This window comes from Manacus vitellinus, unplaced genomic scaffold (genome assembly GCF_001715985.3).
Source record: "Manacus vitellinus isolate BGI_N305 unplaced genomic scaffold, ASM171598v3 scaffold_70_pilon, whole genome shotgun sequence".
Classification (NCBI taxonomy): Eukaryota; Metazoa; Chordata; class Aves; order Passeriformes; family Pipridae; genus Manacus; species Manacus vitellinus.
The window spans coordinates 1,832,032-1,855,708 of record NW_021940754.1 but is presented as its reverse complement, the minus strand read 5'-3'; the positions used below and the strand labels follow the sequence as shown (position 1 = coordinate 1,855,708).

General features: G+C 38.9%; 1 protein-coding gene across 3 annotated transcripts in view; it reads left to right on the top strand.

Moving 5' to 3' along the window:
• AFTPH (aftiphilin) overlaps nt 1–23,677 on the top strand; it is a 42,647-nt gene that overhangs the window by 5,751 nt on the left and 13,219 nt on the right. For all 3 annotated transcript variants that reach the window (XR_003916292.1, XM_029964377.1, XM_029964378.1), the window contains exons 2-6: nt 3,339–5,127; nt 14,890–15,041; nt 15,530–15,656; nt 15,978–16,034; nt 17,488–17,610. Coding sequence is in view for 2 of the 3 variants with exons in the window: in XM_029964377.1 (XP_029820237.1) it covers nt 3,370–5,127; nt 14,890–15,041; nt 15,530–15,656; nt 15,978–16,034; nt 17,488–17,610 (2,217 nt within the window). In the remaining variant the exon portion in view is untranslated. The remainder of the gene's footprint in view (nt 1–3,338; nt 5,128–14,889; nt 15,042–15,529; nt 15,657–15,977; nt 16,035–17,487; nt 17,611–23,677) is intronic.

Here is a 23,677-nt window from a genome sequence, read left to right as displayed (position 1 = left end):
TGTCTGGCTTTTAAAATGCAGCTGTAACATAAGTGGAAATAGTTGACATTTAAAGAAAAATATACACAAGTCCAAACAATTGATTATAAGTTGATTCTTGTGGTTAAACTGATTAAACACTTAGCAGACTTTCAAACCTATGATCAGATTTTTAAATGCACAATTAATGTTCCTTGCAGATCCTGTTTTGGCAACTGTTACTGAAACATATCTGGAGCATTGTTCTGCTGGACTGCTGCTGTGTAAATGATCCCTGTGATCTCTTAAAAGTGCTTTGAAATGAAAAATTGAAGGAAGTTTCTTCTGCTGCATGGCAGAAGTTACAGGAGAGAAAATTTTTAAGTGGCCAGAGATCTTCCTACATGTTCAATTGGGCTTTGTCAGGCTGCTTCAGCCCCCATGCAGTCTCTCTGTTATCTTTGTCCTGTGCTTGTCCTTATTATTCTTGTTCCTTGTCTCTCCTTTTTTTATGATAACTGGAAAGAAAAGGAGTCTTACAGGTAAAATCCCTTTGATTGTGGTGCTTGCTGCTCTCACATTATTCAGTTTGCTTTCTGAAAACTGCACATTGGGGTTATTTTAGATCATCCTTGCTTCTAAGGATTTTCTCAACTCTCTTATGGTTTATTTTTGGCTGAGGTTAAAATACACAGTAAACGGCCAACAAAATATGGGTAGGGTTGTTATGATGGATAGTGTATGGATGTATGGCCAGTGTAGGGTAAGAATTTTTTTATTATATATATATTTTTTATATTATTTTTTTATTTATTATTATTTTTTGCATGAGATCCTCTGATGTCAGGTGGTGAAGTAGCAAAACTATACTTTGATGTCATTGTCTATGTACAGGACTGTAAGTTTATGTATTTGCCAGTTAGAAACAAATTTAAGGTTGCTTCTGTTTTCTGCTTTTTATATATATAATATATAATATATATAATACTTTGGTGTTGAAGTTATGTCTTTACTGCACTAAAAGCTTCAAGAATGGGTCTTGTGGACTTCAGAAATCTTGGTTTCAAGACCAAATGTGTTAACTTCCTAGCTTTAACTTGGGCTGTCCTTGAAGAAATGTTGAGTATTATTTTGTTTGTTTCAAGAACTAGTTTGTTACCTTTACTATCTCTTCAGATTTTGTCACATGGGATATGATAAATATTATATCAACTGCATTTTCAAATAGGTGTAACAGCTCTTAGTAAATTTCAGAAAGTTTAATAATAAATTTTTGCTATTGCCTACTGAGATTCAGCTGGAGATTCAAATTTAAATACAAGGGATGATTTGTTATAGCCAAATAAACCCATCCTTTCCTTTTCCAGGAACTGAAGGTGGGGAGAGTGAGTCCTATTGATGCAATTTTCTGTTCTTTCTCCTGAATCTGTCTTGTTACCAAAAAGCTGTTGATTGATGATCCCAGTAGCCATGAATTCCAGACACAATGCCACTCACTGGTCAACCAGCTCCCCTCTAACTTTAAGTAGTGCTATCCCTGAGATAATGGGCCTTAAGATGGGCACAGAAAATATGAACCAATATCTACCTGACTGGTCTCTTTTCTGCAAAAGAGCCAATAGAGCACTTCCACCTCCCAGGGCATATCTTTGTGCACAGCCTGTGGATCTGCTTCTGCAGTGAAACATGCAGAAAGCAACTGTAGTCTGGATATACTGGGTGTTTAATCCCGGTGTTGATGGTTGACCTCAGTAAATTTGGATATAAAGAAGGAATTACTGCTGTGATAGTGACAAAGACGAAATGCTGTTATGGTATTTAGTGAAGTGAAACCCCAGGAGCTCGGAAACTAAACAGATTGGAGTAATCTGTCTGTGAACATAAAGTCACACTTCTACAAACATCTTGGGAAGGATCTTTATCTCCATGTAGGACATTAAACAGCAATTGCTAGACCATGATGTAGAAGGGAGAGTGCTCTTGGGAGATGAGGCCTCTCAGATAAGAGAGTGAAGCTCTTCTCTCAAATACCTTGTTAAGCAGCTGGTGCTGAGTAAGCCTATGTGGGAGCTTGTTGACAACTTAGGCTTTATTCTAAACAAAATTCCTTTGCAGTTCTCTTCAGTTTGCACATTATGTTACAAATTACTTCAGGGTTTCATCTGATAAGCATGACGGTTCTTTTGGAACCGCAAAATACCCTTTTAAAAAGAAATTGTAGGCATGTTAGTCACCTTAAGGACGACAAAGTTTCCTGGCAAATATCCAGAGCTGTTTGGCTCAAGTGCTTGGTATTTTGTGCTCAAGGAGAACTGCAGAGCTTCATTTGTTGTTCTTTTACCCTTTGTATGCTGCTCTGAAGGTGTGTTCAGGAAGTCATTTGCTAAAGATGCTGGACTTAGGGATCATGGTTTACCCGTGTTTCAGACGTGGTATTATAAAGTCTGCGCTTATTCTGGTGGTTAGAAATTCAAATATTTGCTAATATGTATAGACTGTTTCCACTCTTTTTCTGTAGATAAGGCTTAATGTGTTGTCACAGTTCGTTCGTGACAAGTTTTTTTGAAGTGGAAAGAGCTTGGTCGTAGCTCTCCCTTTAAGGGTTTTAAGGTATGAACTAGTTCAGTGATATGTGCAGTTGTGGGTCTATACCTACTAGTAGTTACTGTTTCATTAATTGAACACAACACTGAAGATGTCAGATCATTCTTTAGGAAAGAAAATTTTCCATAAACATCTTGTTTGTTCCTGTAGTGGTTTGCAATGTTAAGGGAGTCCTTAATCTGTTTCTATCTAGGCCATGGGAATACTTTCTTCTTTTTTTCTTTTTCCTCTGTGATTTGGTGATTTGTGTTTAAATATTTTATGTATAATTGTGCTCAGTTCTCCTTTTGAGAATAAGCTTTGATGAAGTGTGTTTGGCTCTAGGCTTTACTGGTGTTCATAATGGCATCTCTCAACTGGTTCCTAAGACAGAGGCAGGCTGGTGGCAGCAGCTGTGGAGACAGCACAGAGTTGCAAAGAACAGGGAAACCAAACAGAAACCAATGAATTGGTAGAAAGAAACTTAAACAATAGGGCAGCAGAACTGATGAATTAAAACTGAGTTTAGTTGTGTCAGTGTGTTGCACAACAGATCAAGACAATGATTTCAGCCCTACCAGCTGAGAATTGGCTCATATAGTAGTTCACAAGAGCCTTGAACAGTCCCTGTGCCTTCTAAAACAAGTGGATTTGGGGACTGTTTCTTTCAGATATCCAATACAGACATTGCCCTATACTCACACTTTTAAAATAAGGCACAAAACTGTAAAAATGAAGTGCATAAGAATACCAAAGCTGTCCAAATTCTGATATGCTTCTGTTTTTCCCTGTTACAGAAATACAGTAAGGTTGAAGCAGGACTAAACAATGGAACCAGACATTATTCGAATGTACTCCTCATCCCCTCCACCACTGGACAACGGAGCCGATGATGACGATGAAGATGAATTTGGAGGGTTTTCTGGTGTGAGCACTGCTGGTGTGGCTTTTGCTGATTTTGATGCACCTGACTACAGTCATCCGAAGGAAGAGTTTATACCCACGAACCACTTCATCCCGCTTCATGATTATTCCGACAACGTAGCTGGCATTGCAACTTTCACATCTGTTAAAAATGTTAAAGACTGCGCTGCAGAGCTTCCTACTCGTGCTAAGGAACTTTCTGATATGTCAGCTACTAGTACTATCAAAGAAAAATCTAAGCTTAGAACTTCAGGTACTGCTTTAGAAGACGTAAACAGAAGGGGGGAACAAAGAGACAACACTGGAAAATCAGAGGGTTTTTCTTCTCGTCCAGTTAGAACTGGTGTAACAGTTGAGAGCCAGGATGAGCAAATAGATGCTTGTAATGGTGAGAAACTTCCATGTCTAGAGATTCTAACAAACGGATTTGCAGCATCAGACCCTGTAAATCCTCAGGGAACAGAAGATCTAGACAGTGTCGGTGACTCAAAGGGACTGAAAACTGTTAGCACCCATAGTACTGAGCAAAATTTGAACTCAATGCCCAGCTCAGGTGAAGACTTTGCAGATTTTGCTACATTCTCAAACAAAAACCCAATCCATTTAGAGGGAACGGGGCCTACAATATGCAGTGTTCTTAGTGAAAGAGACTCACTGACCATTCAGGAGAACAACAGAATAAACAGAGTAACTTGTACTGAAGAAGAGGTTTGCATTTCAGAAGTGAGTTGTGAGCAGGGTCCCTCAGCACTGGAAGATAATGAATTTGCTGTTTCTAGTACATCTCAAACAACTGGAAGTTCAATATGCACTACTGAAAATGGAGAGCACAGTGGGAGGAGAAGACAACATCGCACAGAGAATGGCAAAGATTTTCATAGGCCTGATGGTTCTTCAGAAGCAGCAGACGTCAAGGTTGATAAGGTCCAAAGCCTAAGCTGTGATCCTGCAGGAGAAAAATCGGGTGATTCTGAAGATCTTAAGAATGATGGAAGTAGTACTGAAGTTGAAGCTTGCAGTGACACACGTGAAGATGTTTTTGGTGACTTTGGTTCAGTCAACAGTGTGTCTCCCACCTTCAGGAACGCTCAAGAATCAGTAAATGATCTAGATTTGGAAAGAACTGCTGAACAGCCTGCACATATTAGCAAACCTAATGTTGAATTTGGTGAATTCAGGGACACAAGTACTGTTTCTCAGCAGCCGGCAAGTTTGGATCAAGCTGAACTAAAGCAGGCTGCTGACACTTTAGAATGTGATACTACCAGTAAAACTTCTGGCTTAGACTTCCAGCATACTACTGAGGTAGAAAACGGTGATGATAGTGAATTTGGAGACTTTGATTCAGTGCCAAAACCTCAAGATGAGAGTGTTGCTTTCCAGGACTCTGACGACTTTGCGGACTTCAGTTCAGCAGGTTGTAACCAGGCTACGGACTGGAATGCTTTTGAAGATGAACAAAGAGACAGCTGTTCTTGGGCTGCCTTTGGAGAGGAGCAAGCTGGTGAATCTCATCACAGAAAAGAGACATGGCAGTCACATAGGACAGAAGCACCTGCCAGGAGTGATGGCCCAGTATTACACAAGACTGACAGTTTTGCTTTAGCATCTTCCCAAGGAACTATCAGTAAGCAATCTCAAGAGCTAACACCTTCAGTTCAGGTAAGGGTGTCCTTGATTTTGCTCGGCCTTGTTCTGTTCTTGTGCATACAGCCCTTCCTGGTTCCTACTTCTGCACACAACAAATATTTGAATAGTCCTTGTTTGTCTTTCAGGAGAGATTTAATGTGGTCTGTGAGACAGGCTGATATGAAATAGTATGCTGTGTTTGGATCTTGCAACTCTTGTACTGTTACTTCCTGCAGAAAAATGAGCAGGGTGTGCTGGAACTTGTATGCATTTGTTTTGAGGATTGCATGTGATCCTTTACATAAATGGATTGAAGGAATAAGCCAGCATGAATGTTTCAGAGCTGTGATAGTATTTCCTTTGCTCCATTGTTAGTTACTTTTGGGGAGGCTCTCTGTTGCCTTTTCATAAAGTAGTGCTGTGACTGGAAGCTGGGATTACTGGTTCCCAAAATTTTTCATCACCATTCTTTGTTGTGTTTTCAAAATCCGATTAAAAATGATTACTTGATTTGTAAATAGCTGCACTCATTTGCTTAGAGCAGAGAGCATAATAAAACACAACCTGTGGAATTCTGTCCCTGTTATTTCAGCTCCTGGGAAGTTAACCATTAAAAAGTTCTTTAAAAATAAGTCTCTGTTATACATTAATTGTGGGAAGCTTCACATTATAGCAACATCACAAATACAGGACTGGTGATTTGTTAAAGCTGCTGGTACTTCTAATTAGGAGTCCCAGGGAGGGTGAAGTAAATAGATTTATTTCTTACCACACCCCCTGTGTTTTCTGCCTTAGTTGATAGGCATTTATTAATTCCTAATTAGTTACTTCTAAGTCTTTTTACAGGTAATTTTTTTGAGATCTATGCCTGTTCATACAGAGACTTTTTTTTTTACCAAGTATTTGATATTACTTTTACAGAATTCAGAACAACAGTTTGAATTTAGAATTCTCTTCAGTGCTTCTTTTTGTTCACATCATCCCATATGAGTAGTTTAGAGTATGCTCTGTGTTTTGAGAAGTGTGCAGCAGCACCAGCAGTAAAGGGTGTTAGTGGTGATATGAAAGGTTTGGATCTTCTCTGGCAGTAGAAGGAAATGAGGTAAGTCCTTTCTTCCAGGACCTTGGTTGGTGACAGCCCTGCCTCTTCCCGTTTCTGCCCAGTGACAGGTGAAATGGCTTTTCAGAGGAAGGTTGTGCCAGCTGGAGCTTTGCCAGCACCAGCAAATGGAATGGAGCTTTTGGGCCTTAGCACTGGTTTCTTGTCACGTTAAAATCTGTGACCTTCAGGTCCTTACACTTCCTGCTTGCTGTTCCCTGCGGTGACCAACACAGCACATCTCAAAGGGATTTCACAAGCCAAAAAAAGGCTCCCAAGTGAACCTGCAGAGAGATTTTTGTGCCTATGCAAAACCCTGCTGCTATGCAACACCTGAATGTGTTGGTCCACTTCTTAATCTGAAAGCACAAATCTGTTGTTACCCATTCTGTTAGTCATTCACTCATAAAAATTGGAGAGTACTAAGGTCATTAGTGCAATTAATCTCAATTGTGTCTCTTGCCACTTGAAAGACTGTCCAGAATCTGACAAAGAAATGGGGTGGGGAGATGATTTTAGTAAATCATCCCTTTTATTTTCTAGTTAATTACACTATTAAGGGATAGTCTAAAGGTTTCAAACATTTATTTTCTTTTAAAATTGTCCATAATTTTATGATGGAGTTTTAATAGAAAGCCTTTCTGGATGTAGATGTTTATAAAAACAGAACCTTCAGAGGTTCTGTAGTTAATTTCCCCCCTCCCCAAGTCTGCCTTAACAAAAGATAAAAGTAGAGTTAAAACAGAAGTTCTTTGCTCAAGATCCAGATGAAATCATACAGTAGTTTGATTATATTGTAAAGCAAATTTTAAGACTTAAATGGCTTTTTTTCATTCCCTCTCTTTACGCTGCAGTCGATTGTGACTGTTTGGATCCCCTGACAGTGAGGAAGTACAACTGTCACCATGTTTTACACAAAGAACCCGGAGAGGAAGTTGAGCTGGACATGTTTTCTCTGTTGCAAGTTTCCTTAGCCTTGCAATATGAGTTAGTTGCTACATTTTTTTTCCAGTTAACTCTTAAAGCAGTAGCTTCACGTTTTCAAAATGTACTTTGTATTCTGTAAGTGCCTTAAAGTTTTGGAAGGATCTATTAAAACTTTTTTATCTTAAAAAAATTCTTGTTTTAAGATTAAATAGTAATTCTGTTTTTAATCCATTGAGCCACAGATTACTAAATTGCAGTTAGAAACACTGAGATTAACTAACAAGTCAACATGAGCCAGCAGACAGTCCCAGAGTGTAGAACCTTAGTAAAATTAAACTCAGATTTTGATCAGCGTCCTTGCTTTCATTTAAGATGATGTCACTGAGGTCAAAACACAGAATACAGCGTTTTAAATATTTACCAGTCTTCTGTTTGCCATGTTTTAAAGCTGAGTTCTGCAGCTGTTTGGATGCAAGAGCAGGAACACCTGCATGCAAAATAAATCTCATGAGAGGTAAAAGAACAAAGTTTACTACTACCCTGGCTAAAGAAGGTTAGGGAGGAGGAGATCAGTGTATTGCTGGCAGATCTAACAAGCAATTGCTGTAGCAACCCAAAGGGACCAGGCTGTGTCCAAGGGAGAAATACTGCATGTGTTGGACACTTGAGATAGATGTGAAAATTGAGATCTCAGCTTAGGCTAAGGGTGGACTGAGATCATTTACAAGATACTGTATACGCTTGACCTGTGATGGTGAGGCTGGGAGAGTCACTGTAATATGGTAGTGAAATAATTTTGAATGGTGTAGAAGAGAATGATCCTAATGGAATTCTTTACAAAGGCAGAAAATTGAAAAGGATACTTAGCATTGCTGTTTAAACGTGGAAATGGTGTATACAGCAATTTTCATCCATCCAGAACGCAGCATGAAAGCAAAGTTATTTATCAGTAGCTCAAGTCTCCTTTCCAAAGGCCTCTGTGTATTTTCCTTTCAGTTTTCTTAATTTTTATATTCTGGATGTGGAGGTGGCAGCAAAATTTCGTGCTTTCTGAATGTGGTCTTGATTGTACAGTGTGTGTTGGGCAAACTGTTTTAAAGATTGTGGATTTGGTATACTCTTTAATTAAAAAATAGACTTTACTTCAATTCAAATATTTAATCCATTTTTTTATTAGAAAATATTAAATATCAAAGACAACACAGAGGCGAGGTCACAGAAATTACCTTAAATAGTGACACGTAGTGGCAAAAAGATCACTATGCCTTTTTTTCATTGCCTTTGGTCTCAGGCTCTGAATCCTGCACACAGTCTGCAGTGCACGATTTGTAACATGCTGACCTTTTCTATTCAGTAGTGCTGTGTAGAGGGGAGGAGAGAAAGGGCTTGGTGTTTTCTGTTAAACCTGCTGAAAGAATTTGTGACCCCTTAGAAAAGGTTCCAGTGTCAAAGGCTAATGGACACAGATACACAGGCTATTAATTGAGCCCATATTAATGCTGCTGTATACCTTAATCCATTTCATGTCTGCAGCTGAAAATGTGTAGTGCTTGGTTTTGGTTGAGCTGCAGTTTGCTTTAGACAGAGATGTGCCTTTGTGTTCACTATCAGGAAGATTTAGGATGTATCTGTGGGTGAACTGGCTGACTTAACAAGTCCCTGCACTGTACCACAGGCATTAGTCCCTTTTAAGGGATCACATTGCAAACTACTAAGTTATGTTTATAAGGGATAGAGGGCTTGTAGCACTGCTTTGTCCAAGAGATAGTGCTGAACATTAGTCAGCTGAGGGGGTTACTCTGCTGCATTAAGAATATATATATATAGGACTTGAGCAGTGAAGCACAAGAGCAGTTATAATCCATGGTGATCGTGTGGGTGGGGAATACGGCTGTGCCTGGCTGTGTTCAAGGAGCACAGGCATCTCTGGAGGAAGAAGAGCCAAACAATGGCTTGGCTGGGAGGCCAAAAGTCTTTACCTGAGAGTTAAGGAATCCTGGAAAGGGATAAAGGAAAATGTGAACAGTCCTCCAAGTGGGCTTTAAGATTCTCCATTGACTAGAGAGCCTGTGCTCACAGGCTCTGCCTCTTCAGATTAATCAGTGTGGGCAATGCACAGTTACTGAGCCACGCATATGCAGCAAGACAAAGAAAACCCTGGATCGCTGTCACTTGGAGTGTACTTTGTCTTGGGCAGTGATCATCCTTTTGGGAAAAAGTAATTATGACCATAAAGACTTCAGCCCTCCCAGTTCACTAAGGTAAATTAAAGTAGTGTTGGCTAAATTATGTTCAGGCAGTTGGGTAGCAATTTACAGTGTAAATATATATTTCTGGAAAGGTTTGGGTTTCTTAAGTTTCTTAAGTATGTGCAGCTGAACAGCAGTAAAAATCAGACTATTAAAAGTAGCCCATAATTGCTGTTTTTCAGAACAGGCTGGCTAAGGGGACTCTTACAAAAGAAAACAGTTTGAGAGGGGGTTTGTTTTAGCATTACTGTTGTTTGTATATCACAGAACAAAATGATTCCCCATTTTGTAAACTTAAGTGTCATCTGCTGTACTTCCTCTCAGAGCCTGACTGAGAAGTTAGTGCAACACCAGTAGATAATAACAACATGGCAAACTGAAATGGTCAGTAAGGTTTATGTAGTCACAATAAATAACTGTTAAACTTCACTTTGCTGGCGTGGCAGGTGCAGGATTTGCTGCATTCTTCAGCTGAGGGAGAATAAATGATCAATGCTTCCAGCAAAAAGGAGGGAGACAGCTTCATACTTCTACCTTGAACTTCCCTGTGCTTTACAACTCTCTTGTATCAATCAGTAAAGAGAGGAGAGAACTCGTGTTCGTTTTTTCTCAAGCTACTAAATTTTCAGATTTGCTTTGCAGCTGATCTCAAAACTTTTATAGTTACTCTTTAAAAAGGGATTTGGGATATTTAGGACTGAGATTACCTTCTTTAAATTATTGTAAAAAACCCTGAATCTTCATTTCACATTGGTGAGGGTTTTTAGTTCTTGTGGCATCCTTTTCCTGGGTTGCAAATCTCAGTTTAGGACAAGTATTTTAATTATGAATTTCCTCTGCTAAGAAAAATACCACAGTTCAATTTTTTGCATCTAAGAAATTTGTGGCACCACAAAATTTACCTGCTTTTCAAGTCAGGGTGGAGAAAAGCCATCACATTTAAGTCGTGAGAAGTTAAGTAGTGTTCTTTGTAAGCCTTGCTTGTCTTTTTCAGTCAGGAGTTTTTCTGCCTGCAGCTGTTCCCTCATTGTTTTTGAGGAGGTGTTCCCTTTGCTAGGCAGAGCCTGCACATCAGACAAAGAAATAAATTGTTGCTATGCGAAAGGGAAATGGATTCATAGTTTAAGTAGTCCATAAACCCTTTCAAAGAAAAAACTGCCCCCATGTAACTAAGAAATTAGTGATTTGTTTGTTTGCTTATTGTGTTTAGTTATCTGTTTAGCTTTGTTTAATGCTGAGTCCAGAAACTTTTGAGACCCACTGAAGCTAATTGGTGTGTTCTCCATGGTGAGTTGCATCAGTTTTTCAGCTCCCTTATGTGTGGTCATGTAGTCTAACTTTTAAAAAAAAAAATCCCCAAACCCTCTCAAAAAAACCCTCAAAAACCCCAATAAAAAACCAAACAAACAACCCCAAGACACCCAACTCCCCCACACACATGGTGAAGGTACAGGAGTATGTAGCAAGTTAGTTCCTCACAGGCAAATGTGCTGCTGGAAAATAGGGTTTGGTTGTTAAAAAACCCAGCAAAGGGAGTTTCTTGTTTCACCACTACTTTATTTTGTTAAAATAGTCATAAATACCTGTGCTAGACATTGCAGAGCAGTAGGTTCACAATTTAAAATAAATAAAATCTTTCTGGTTATTGAGTTTCTTTTCTTGGCCTCTGACCCATGAGCTTTGTTCTATCATTTTTTAAGAGTCTTCACTCAGCTTCTGAGTTCTAACTAGAAGCCAATGATGTCCATATGAACTTTATTCCTTTCCTAAATTATGCATTTAGCATCTTGGATCCTTTATATACTCGTTACTGTCTCTTTTATGTTTCTCTTTTATTACATTTCATATAAGCTTGAATATCTGAATATGCTCAGTAATTTAACTGTTACACTGATTTCATTTCTTGGGTCTTCCAGTTTTGTGTTTGATAGATGGAAACAGCCCAGAGCTGGTGTTGCTTCCTCTGTGGCCTCATTTCCTGGCAGGAGGATAAGGAGGGCTGAAGGCATGCTCTGCTTTTGGCTCTTCCCTTCTTAAAACACCTCTGAAGGCTGCCAGAGCAGAGATACTGTGAGCTGTAAGGGATTTCCTAAGGGAAAAAAAAAACATTGTGTTGAAACTGTGCCCTCCAGTGAAAAGAGGGGAGGGAGGAAGGACAAAGTGCCACTCCACTCTTCATCTTCCATCGGGAAGAGGAGTTCACTGGATGAGCTCCCATGTCTGCTCTGCAGTTCATATGTGATTGGAGCCATGGAGAGAAGCAAGACTGGGTTTTTTCCTGCTCTTGTTCACAGATTCCCTGAAACTTCACTCAGAGAAGCTTTACAGCAGTCAGGTGGTAAAAACTGAAATCAGCTGTTTCTGTAGTGGGGCTCAAGTGTGTTGTCTTTATGGCAAGTTCTAATATTTGCCCTTTTCATAGCTCTGAAGAAAGGCAGTGACCTGTCACTTTGAGTTCATGTGGAGGAGGGTGGAGGGTTTGGTGTGCTGGGTGGTCAGTGCAGATTTGCTGTGTTGGAGGAATTCATCAATTCTACAGTCTTGTGGTGGAGAAGAAGAGAAAAATTCTGTAAACCAAGACCTTTAGGTTTTCAGCTCTGAGGGCTGGATCTTGCCCCCTATATAATTGCCAAGGACATAAATTCTAATCCTGTGGTTGTTCTTATTTTAAAGTCTGTGATATTTTGATTGGTTCTGGTGGTGATTACCACATATTTAAAGAGTCTACCAAAAAACTTCTATGCAGTCACAGAAACTGTGGGGCTTTGAATTTATCACTGTTTGGAGAATCACAGCTAATGTTTAATGGCAGCTTGAGCCTTTGTTCACATCTTCAGCAAGTCCCTTTAAGAATTATTCTTCTGAAGTGGTTGTGCAGAACACTTGGGTATCAAATGCTTTTAGTGACATGAAACGTGGATAAAAGTTCTTTTTCTGCTTTTTTTTTTCCTGAAGACAGACATGACATTACTTCTGTCGTACAAAGTAGTATTTTCTTAGTCTGATTTATGCAAACAGTAGATTGAGGTTTGTAGGAGATGGACATTTACACCAGCTTTAAAACCTTGGTAATGCCCTTTATACCTGGAAGCTGTGGCCACAGGATTTCATTACCAATTAGGAGGACAAGTTCAGCTGCTTCCATTAATGACATTGGCACTGCCCAGAGATGTGTGTTTGTGCACTCATCCCTGTGTGCATTTGCACACACAGAATTAATTACTCTGGTTTGCTATGGAAACAGTTCTTTGTCGTATAGAAACAAGGGCTAAGCGTTTCTGGAAATGTAGAAAAGATGACAGCAAGTGTAAAGAATGCTATAGTTAAACTGTTCCTGAAATTTTAGCACCATTCTTAAGCTCAAATTTGAAACAGGGTGCTGACTGACATGCTGCTTGGTTCTTAGAGACTTTCTGTTCATTCTTTCATTATCTAAGTGAGCATATTTTTGGTCACTACCATGTTCACAAATGTTAATCCTTTTCAAGAAATGAGATGCCGTGCTGTTTCCATGATCCAGTGCCTTTCAGCTGCCTTCTTCTTTTCCCTGGGGGTATGTACTCTTGCTGTATTACAGAAATGAAGTAAGCATCACCTCTTGGTTTAAGATAAGGCCAAGTGATATATTGTAGGCAAAGTTCAGTTTTAAAACTGGAGTATGCTTTTGTGTGCTGAAGCATTAGCCTAGAGTCTGGAATACTGTTTAGTTTTACTTCCAAAAATTTAAGTTAGTGTCTTAGTTCTGGTCAACAAACACAAAACAGCCTACAAGTATTGCAACTTACTGTATTGCCAGGATGATTGGCATTAAGAGACAATTAAAAGGAAAATTATATACTGTAGAACATGGCTCATTATAGTCAGAATATCCCAGTGAGGTACTGAAGAAGAAATTAAAAAAAAAAAAGTGGGGTGAGTCAGGTAAGCTCTGAATTCAGATCCATTGTGTGTTTTGACAGGATGCTTTGCAAATGACTGTACCTGCTGGCTGTCCCTGTTAGGAATTTCTTTCACAGGTAGTAAAGCTGAAGAGTTGATGTTCTAAGCCAATTCGTTTTCCTGCTTTTTGCAGTTAGTGGCTGAACAGAGAGAATAGTCTGGACAGACTCAGCTCCCAGTTCCCCACTCGTCTCCAGACTCTTATACAGAATCCAGATATTCTGATAACATGGTGTTTTCCTCTGTTATGTTTGCTGCTGTACATGGTCAGTGAGTTGCTTAATTGAGTCAAGAGACAAGGCAAATTTTCAGCTTAAAATTCAAATGAGAAATGTTGTTTAACTACTGGAATTGTGCCGCAGGTATTTTGGTGCATAAAGGTTTGTCTCAACTGCGCTGATTGGTCTGACTTCCTCCTACAGCCTTCTCTGAACTTCAAATCATTTCAACTGTAACAAAACCCCCTCCCTTTGGAGGTCTGTGTGTGTAAATTCAGCATTGTTGCTGGAATATGCTGTATCTCCACAGGAGGGCTCTGCTGGCATAGCTATAACAGCACTCACCGTGGGATGCCCCTGGGATTTCCGCCTACTCCGTTTCTTTTCCATTTCCCCAGTGGAAAAGCAGGTGTTGGAGCTGCTGGACGCTGCCCTGTGTGTGTGTGTTGCAGCAGAGCACTGGGGAAGTGTTTGCTGAGGAGCTCTAAACTAGAAAGATAGAAATGCTGCTCTTATTGCCAGGCTTGTGCCTCCTTTTTTTAGCGAGAAAAGAGATTCAGGTGTTTGTGGTAAAAAATTAGTACATTAAAAAAGGCTTTAATTCCATTTTTATGAGCATACCTTGCAACTGGTGTTTTATTAAATATTAAGAGCTTGATGGTTACCTATTTTTAATGGGTTGAACTGGGGAAAAGAAATATATTCCCTATCAGTGTGAATATTCCCTATCAGTGAAATGTCATCCCTATCTGATGTCTGAGTCAGTTCCTAGACCTCTAAGAAGTTGAAATTCTGTCATTATGGAAATACAACAGAGAGAAGGGAGAAAAATGTAAAGGAGGAATTAAAAAGAAGAAAGCATAGTATGCTTATCAAAAAAAAAAGGGGGAGGGGGAATTTTTTTGTTGTTTTTTTGGGGGGGTTAGGAGTTTGTTTGATTCCTTTTTATTTTTTGTACCAATTCCATCTGCCAAGGCCCAGTGCGTGCTGTGGAATTAAAATGCCTGGAAACCATTAGTACCAATATGTGCTGTTTATATTGCTGAGCCCTTGTCCTTACATAGTGTAATTCTTGTTGCACACATTTTCTACTAATTTATAACAGAGTGACTCTGGTAAGACCAGATCTGGATTCTTCTGTAAGAACTCACTTTGCAGAGGGTACGTTCCTCACTGTTTCTTTGTAGCTGAAAGCCTGTATTTGGTGCTTTAAAAGTCTTGTGGTCCTCTGACAGTTAATATTTTGTGGTAAGTGAAACCTTGTATTAGCTACGTATTGTTTTCCATCTTATTGTTATAATTTTGGACTTCTTATCTTTAAAGCAGTTAACATAACTTGACAAATATTTTCTCTCTGATATAGACAACATTGCTAAGTCGCCTGGAACGAATATTTGAAGTCTGTTTTCCTTCCATGCCTATTCTTGAAATTGAAGAAGAAATAAGTTCCTTGAATCATTTGTTGGAGGCAGGTGAAAAGCAGATGACAACTGAGGAGACCTTAGCAAATACTGAGTAAGAACCTACAATGCAATGAACTTAAAATGAACTTAAACACGTAATTCAAACTCAGGTGTTTGCTTCAAGCATTGGAGAAGCTATTGAGCAAAAATTAGCTATCTATGAGAATGCTTGTTTTTAGTGACTACATATGCCAGGAGTATTTCACTTAGCAACTTAGCAGCATATCATCTTTTCAGTGATGCCTCTGAATTAATCAGAATACGTCTTATTAGTTACACTTGCTATAAATTACTGTATTTATTTATGTGATGATGTAGTCTTAAGTAGGTTTTGGCCTGTCTGCTTTGGACACCATTTTCCAGTAAGAAGTCTGAACTGTGATAGAGTGAGAACACTGTGCAGTTCCCCTGGGTGTTGGGCTTGGGCATAAGTTTAATTGGAATATATAATAAGTCACTTACATTAAAACCTAGAATAAATATTCAAGGCTACCAGGCTGTTTTTCCTGTTGATAACTTGACTTATGATGGGTTGTACAGGGAACTGATGGACGTGTGGACGGAGCTCCAGGATATCCATGATGCATATGGACTGAGATACCAGTGGGGTGGCTCCCACAGCAACAAAAAGCTTTTGTGCTCCCTGGGAATCGACACAAGAAATATTGTGAGTCTGTCAGTAAAACTGGCTTTTTAAATAACAAAGCTGCTTTAAATGTAGGATCAGGTGGAAGTTGTTTTGTATGAATGCTTGTCACCTAATTGCATGGCTGCACTCAACGTGGCTTTTCATGACAGACCATCTGACAACTTCTTGCAAGCCCTATTAATATTAAAAGTTATATTAGTTTTTAACCATTGTGTTATAATTAACATTGTATTTATTCTCTAATTCTAATCTTACTCATGTTATGTAACATTGAAAAACGTTTTCATCCCTGACACAGAAGCTCTTAAGTAAATTTTTTTGTTGTTGTTGTTTTATCAGCTTTTTACAGGCAACAAGAAACAGCCTGTTATAGTACCCATGTATGCAGCAGGACTGGTAAGCTTTTTTTAGTGTTATTAGTCTTATTTTAGTGTTATTATGTTGTTATAGTTCCAACGACATTACATAATGAAATATATTAAATTACATTAAGCATCAAATGTGCTGAAAAATATTTTTGTAGGTACAGTTATGGCTTAAGCATCAGTAGAAATGCTAAAACCAATCATCAAATACATGATTTTCATTATGTGTGCAAGCAGATACTTGATTTTAGGTGAAAGTACTTAGTTAAAACACTGAGAACAGTGGTTTTTTTCTTGAAGTGTGTGTATACATGTATATGCACATACAAACACACCTAAGCTTTTATATGATCATTCAGAAATGGAATATGAAAAAAGTTAGTTTTCTTTGGTATATATTCAGCTGATTTGATTTTGTAGAGTGAATTCCACAGTCAGTTTCTAGAGTTGTTTTCCGATGCATCAAGGTCAGCTCATGTACTTCTTTGGCTGTAAACATGCTATTCTGATACAGATAGTTGAGACATCTCATAGCAATTGCTGTTTTCTTCCTGTTTGTGAGCAAAACTATGTTTGCAACACATGCAGTTATTTTTTGGAATGAATTGTTGATGCTGCTTAGTTATTTCCTAGATTTTTAATGTACTTGTGCACACGATAAGCTGGATAGCAGTGATGGTAGGAGTAAAGTGGTTTGCTGCTTTCTGTTGCCACACTGCTTCATGTGTTTCTCCACTTTCCAAAAGAATTGATTTAACTGGTGGGCAAACTCAAAGCTCCCTTTAACGTGGTGTAGAAACATTTGTGGGACAGCTGATCCTGGCAGCTGACCTCCAGAAATTGTTTTAAAAGGTGCTATTTGCAGATCCCATGGTTTTTTATTTGGGGGTTTCTCACTGTTCTGGGGCGGTTTGCCTGTTCCAGTGCAAAAAAAAAAAAGTGTGTTTAATTATTTTCTTAATGCTTCTCAGTGCATTTATTTCCATGTCAGTAATTATTGTTCTTGGTATCTTTCTGCAAACTAATAATTTGACTTGTTTCTTCTGAATTAATTCATTGTTGGACAAATGCACTTGTACGTTTGTGATGGGCCATTTGATATTTCTGGAATAGCCTACACACAATTGGGAGGAGAAGACATCACCTTATCAAGTAACTGTTTTCTCCAGCTTAAATTACATTACTGAAAGTTGAAAGCAAGCTCCAGCTGGACACTTGGGTTTTTGTTACTGGCTCTAAGATGTTTCTTAGCCCTAAGGACCCAGGATGACTATTCCCCCTGCTCTATCTGCTCATGCCCCTCTCAGTGAAAGTGTCCCAAAGATATATGATTACCCCCAAGCCTTTAGTTGAGGGTAGTACTACCTAGTAGTGTGTTCTAGTTTTTTGCATCTGCAATTCTTGAAATATATATAAACGTGTGTGTGTCTGTGTGTGCATGTGAATTTTTTTTAATTTAGATATATATTTATTTATTTATTCAGGGTATGTTAGAACCTACCAAGGAACCTTTGAAACCAATATCTGCAGCAGAAAAAATAGCTTCAATAGGACAGACACCTCCTGTATCACCAGAGATGAACACATGTGCATCTGATCAGTTCCAGGTAAAAATCAGAGAAGGGTGAGGAGAGGAAAAGAAAGAATGAGGGAAACAATGGGATGCCTTGTCCTTCCTTTAGATTTAAAACATTTAGATAATGTGTTCAAAGACACCTGTATGTAAGAGGCAGGTGTTGCTTGTGTCAGATTGAAGTCCTGCTCTTGGATCTGCTTTTCATGTGTGACTGTAAGGGAGTCCTTATGATAAGACTGTAGCAGTTGGTGGCCAGCATGTCAGAGTCCTGATGATACTGTTGTACAGCAGTTTGCTTAAAAGGCAGTTAGTTACACAGATTTTAATGCAACATTAGACTCATCTGACCTCTGGCTAAGGTTCTTCATCTTTGCTCTTCCTGGAGCTTTTTATTGAAGGTCCTTCTACCTATTGGTTAGCACTTGTTTTTGTGAATGATCCTATTTACATATGTACTGTTCATGTTTGTTTCCTTTTACCTTTTCTTACTTCTTCAGAGTAACATAAAAAGCAGCCCAGCTGCCTGGAAAGAGATTCTGGGTGTGGTCATACATGCCTGACTTTTTGATTTATGAATTCTATTGGCCCTTTGTGCCAGATTTTGAATTTTTACCTCTTGAACAGAGTTGCTTTGCCAGCTTCTATCTTTGAAGTTTGATACAAAATGAATCCAGAGCAGTTTAGGAGTGAGCTTTTGAATGTCATGAATTCTGTGTGGTCACTGTTGTTCTGATGTAACGGTATTAGAAGACCACTTCAGTGCCATACGTGTTGCAATGTGTGGCTCTCAACAAGCTAATGGGATAAGCAGAAATATTTCACTTCCAGAGTCACTACCGTGACTCTTGGCATATATTCAGAGGCTCATCTGTGTCCCTCTTTAGTGCAAGTCTTGTTTGGTGTGCCCGGTGTCTTTAGTTACTTGCTATACCCGTGGTTTCTGATTGAAGGCATTCCAGAAGGAATTATTCTCATAGGTACTATACACTATACTGAGTATAGTGATTTTCTTGCATCCTTGCTCTGCTGTAGTGCAGAGCTCTAAGTGTGACATGCTTGTACCAGAGGAGAAGTTTTTTCATGGTCGAATTGCAGTCTGTCAGTGGGCTCAGAGCTGATGTTGTTTTATACAGCAATACACATTTGATGCTGTGTTATGTGCTGCCTCTCACATGTGGTGGAACTGGTCAGCTGAACTGGGTGTGAGAAGAGGTACCAATAATGATCACTGCAACCAGTCTGAGCTGAAGAAATCGGTTGTGTGATTTCTACATATGAACGAAGCAGGAAAATGTCACTTTTTGCAGCATTCAAAGTACTCTTTTACAGAGGGAAAAACAAAAATTAAACCACACACTAAACAGTGAAAGAGCTGCAAGAGCCTGAAGTAGCAGCATCTCTGACAACTGCCATTTTCTCAGTTGCTTGGCAGTCATAATGCTGAAAATAAGAACCTCTACTTATCAAAATGTCTGTTCTTGTCTAATTATGAATTCCTGCTGCAGAATTTTCCATTACTTGTCACAGTTTGATTATCTTGTCTCATAGCTTGTTCTGACAAGGCTACCTCTGTTCAATAGCTGTAGTCCAGCTGAGAAGCTTCTGTGCTGTTTACACTGTTGGCCTTAGGATTTTTTTGTTCTTTTTTCCGAAAAGACAAATACTAAAATAAGCTTTTGAGGAAGAGGTGGATTAGAGCTGTAACCATTAAGAGGGCTAAGGGGCCACAGTTAAGTGATATTCAGAAAGTTGCAGGGCATGAACGATCAATTCACCTTGTTTCTTTCTTCATCTTATCTTCTCTCAATGTTTGGTGGCTTCTCTTTGCTTTGGGGAGAATCCAGCTTCACAACACATTGTGCAGGCTGCATTCTAGGAATAGTCCAGGTTGTAGTGGTAATAAGATGATGTGCCCAAACTTTGGTAAACATTTCATTGGGAACTGTGCTAAAACCATTGTTAAATATTCAGTGGAGATACAGGCAATTCTAGCGGACCCAGAAACTTCCTTTTCTAATTTAGATGCAGCAACTTAAGTATCTTATAAGTGTACCTGGTTAATATGTAATTATTTAGTTAAAACTTAGAAATTCCTTCATTTTCAGAGAGCAATGATTGCATTCTTATATTCAGAAACTGCCGAATCTTGGCTTTCTTTTTGGAAGGAGAGGTTCTAGTTAATAGGATCCTGTTCTTTCCTTAAGGAAGAGTTCTTCTGCGTTCAAAGCCTGGAATTTATGGGACTTGTATAGAGATCAGTGTCTGTGCATGTATGTGTTTGACTTTCTGCTGAGAGAATAAGACTTTGGAAGAAAGACTCTGATGATGCAAAGGTAGGAATAGAAAGAACAGTGGTAGAAACACAGAAATGCTTTCTAAATTTTTTTGTTGCGGGCAAACAGAGGAAAGCATAAAGAGGTTTAAAATGGAGAACATTAGAAATAAAAAGAATGAGGCAAAAAGCAGCAAGTGAGCTGCAATACTTTTTCCTAGTTATGATATAAACTCTGTATGTTTTGCCCTCATTCCCTGCAGAGGGTCTCACTGAATTGGTTAGGCTGTGCAAATACAGTGGACAAATTTCTCTCTGAGCCATTTAAGCTGTAAGGACAAGGTTTTTGAAATCAGACTTCTCGCAAACGAGTTACTGACTGGTTTGTCATCACATTAGTTTGTTGCATAAAGATGATTTTTTGTAGACTCATTCTGGTTTATATTTGAAGGTAGCATCTAAATTCTTCTTTGATCTGTTGTTTATCTTGACAATTGAGGGATTTATTTCTCTGTTCCTCTGTGCTCATAACTGTAAGGCAGTAAACAGAATATGAAATAATCCCCTGATTACTGTTGCCTTGATCTAAGCATATCTCAAAGACTTTGCAGGGCTCAAGTAAAAGGCTCTGTCAAGGCACATCAGGTGTAGGAAGGAGTGGCTGCTGGAATAGGCACCCTGTGATTGTGAGACCTGAGACTGGTGTCCTTCACTTCTTTTTTTTAATACAGCTCCAGTGTGCTTCTACACCACAGCCAAGTCCTCAGGCAGTGCAATTAAAATATATTCCAGTGTTTGTTAAAGAGGTTGCTGTCTGGACTTAATGGCGACTGCTTTCTCTTGATTTGATACTCTCTTCTGGTTAACATTGTTTTAGAGTTTACTTACCTGCTTCTCTTTGGATTTCTTGAAAAAAGCTGTCCAGATATTTCTGCTCTTTTGCTGTTGCTTCAAGGCATCTTCTTCTCTCTGTTTAGGACTGTTTCCTTGGTAGAGCTACCTGCCTAGTTTTGCATAGTAAGTTTTATATTGAATGGAAATCTGCAGTGACCCAGACCTTTCTAGAAGAGCATGGCCAGTGATTCTTTTCTGCAGGTGTCCATTACAGCACATCCACTTGCATGTAAGGCACTGAATTAGGGATCAGGTTCTAATAGAAATATGTATATTACACTTGCCAGCTATTAGGGACTGAACCTTAATTAAACCCCGTGGGGTGACAGTCTTTAAAAACACTTTTAATTACATAAGAGACCATCAGGACTTCTAACAATGACAGATGCAAACTACCATATTGTTGGCCACCAGCCAAAGGCTCCATCAGGAACTGCTCTCCAGTTCTACATGTGAGAAAGATCCAAGAGTACGTGTAGCTTTGACAGAGTAAGAGAGAAAGATTTGCAGGTAAGAGATATTACAGAACTTGCTATTCTATCAGATGTGGCAGTTGATTAAGGGGGTTGTCTGAAAAGAGCAGTTTTCAGAACTGATGTACTTTTGCCAATGAATACACACAATGAAATGTATGAATTACTTCTATGTAAACCTTTTTTTTGGAATGTTTATGACGCTCATTTGTGGGATCCATCTAAATATTGACATTATATTTGTATTACAAGTCCTTTTATTTCTTTCCACCAGCTTTAAGACAGCAAAATGCTCTTTTTTTTTCCTTTGTTTAATTTTCCTTGGGTAATTATTGGCACAGACACAAACATTTACATTTTACTCGTTTGGATTATAAAAGCTCTTACATAATGCATTCTAAAATTACTGTGTGAAAACATCTCTCACTTTTATCAAAGTGAACTATGGTGCAGTAAAACCAGCAGGCATTTTAATTTTCTCTTTCTTACTTCCTTGACATTCAGAGTAGTGTTCTGACAGCTGAGTGTGCTTTTTCATTTCTGTACCATGTCCTGTAATCTAAGATGGAGGCCTTGAGGAGTAAAAGCAGTTTACCCCATTTCTCAGTATTCTCCTAGATTGGGCACTTTTCCTTAAAGCATGTTATTAAAATAATAGTTGTAAATGCAGTAGTCTAGCAACCTCACAATCTCTGAAAGGCAAAACATTATATTCCCATTTGCAGGGTATGTTTCCATTGTCTGAGATTTCAATGCTGTGTTCAGGTGTCCCAGTGTAGTTAGTTTTCTTAGGGCTGAGGTCACTAGAAACAGAAAACTTTCTGTTTAATTTGCTTTTTCCTCTGCCTTCTCCTTTCACTTTTTTTGCTGTTATACAGACCAGGGCTTGCCAGCATCCTGTATGGGTGGGGTCTGCTTTACTTACCCCCTCTTTTGCAAAGTGGTTGAAGTCAGCAGAATGGTCTCACCCCACAGAGCAACTAATATACTTAGAGTACTCTTACTGATTTAGAGTCAGATTCTTTTTTTTTCCCATTTTAGGAAGAATTCGTCACATCCTTTGTCCTTTCCTTGACAAATCTGAGAATCGAGTCATCATTAAAGGCAAAAGCTTAGCCAGTCATTGGTACCACTTTTTCCATGCAGTTCTGTCACAGTCATCAGACCTGACTCAGGCTTTTGTCACAAAATGTAGTAGGTGTTTTCCTCAGTAAGTGGGAGTTGGTAGGAAGCCACTTTGTTTCAATTTGACTTCATTTTGCTCAGGGCAGAAAGCTACTAAATTGTCATAGTATCTTTTTTTTTTCCCCCCCACAAACTCCTTTTAAGGTTAATATATTTTAGATGTGACAAAGTTTAAACAAGCTACTGATGATAGTGATTATTACTTCATCAGGTGTAGCTTCCACACTGCTAACATTGTATCTACATGCAAATCATTTCAATGCCAGTAATTTCATTACCAAAGCAAAGTAAAAAGTGTAGGATCAGCTCCTTAAGCTCCGTGCAGTGAATACTGTTCAAGCTGTGCTCAGTACTGGAAATATTTTCAAGACATTGGGTAGGAAAGATTTTTCCAGGCAAGACATTTAGTACAAGTACATACAGAAATCTCCAGCTCCCTTTGTTTTTATTTCTGTAAACCTCTATCACTGAGGAAAAGCCTTTTACAGTGAGGTTAATTGTACATTAGTGAATCTGCGTTTTTCTTCAACGTTAGATGGTTGGAAGTTTTAAAAATAAAATAAAATAAAAAATTTTAAAAAATCAAGTCTGACTTTCTACAAAAGCGAAGAGAAGGTGTGGCTCAGCCACTGGAAGCTGGACAAGTACCTGATGCATTTTGAGTAATATTGCTGAGAACTTCTGTTGCTTTTCTTCCATACTGTCATTGTTTTGTTAGAAGTTGAGGGAACATCCTTTCCCAGTGCTTCCTGACAGTTGACTTCATTGTCAGGGGACAGAGCAGAGGTATAATACACAGAGGTAGAAAAGATGAACTTATTTCAGACAGTTCTGATGCTGTCCCATCAGTTCATGTCCTGAGAATACAGGAGGACAGCACTCGCAATTTACACTGCACCTGAACACACCTTCCCAGTAGAGCATGTTCCCTGCTGCTTCTTGTGTCCAAAAGACTTAACAAGAGGAAAGGAAAAGGCAAAGATGGGGTCCCAGAAGGAGTCAGTGTTTCCATGCTCCTCTTGTTCAAGCATTGATACTAATGGTTTGTACATAGACCAGGATGAGTTAATTGTAAAGGGGTAATAAGTCACAGGACTTTTATTTTTGAAGGGGGTGGAGTGGAGAGGGTGTTGAGTTTGTCCCTCACATGTAGGGGTTATGTCTCTTGAAAGCAAAACAAACCAAAGCAAAAAGAACCATGGGCTTATTGATGGTAAATAATATATATAGTCAGAACAAAGCATGGATGTACAGACAGCTTTCACTATTCTACA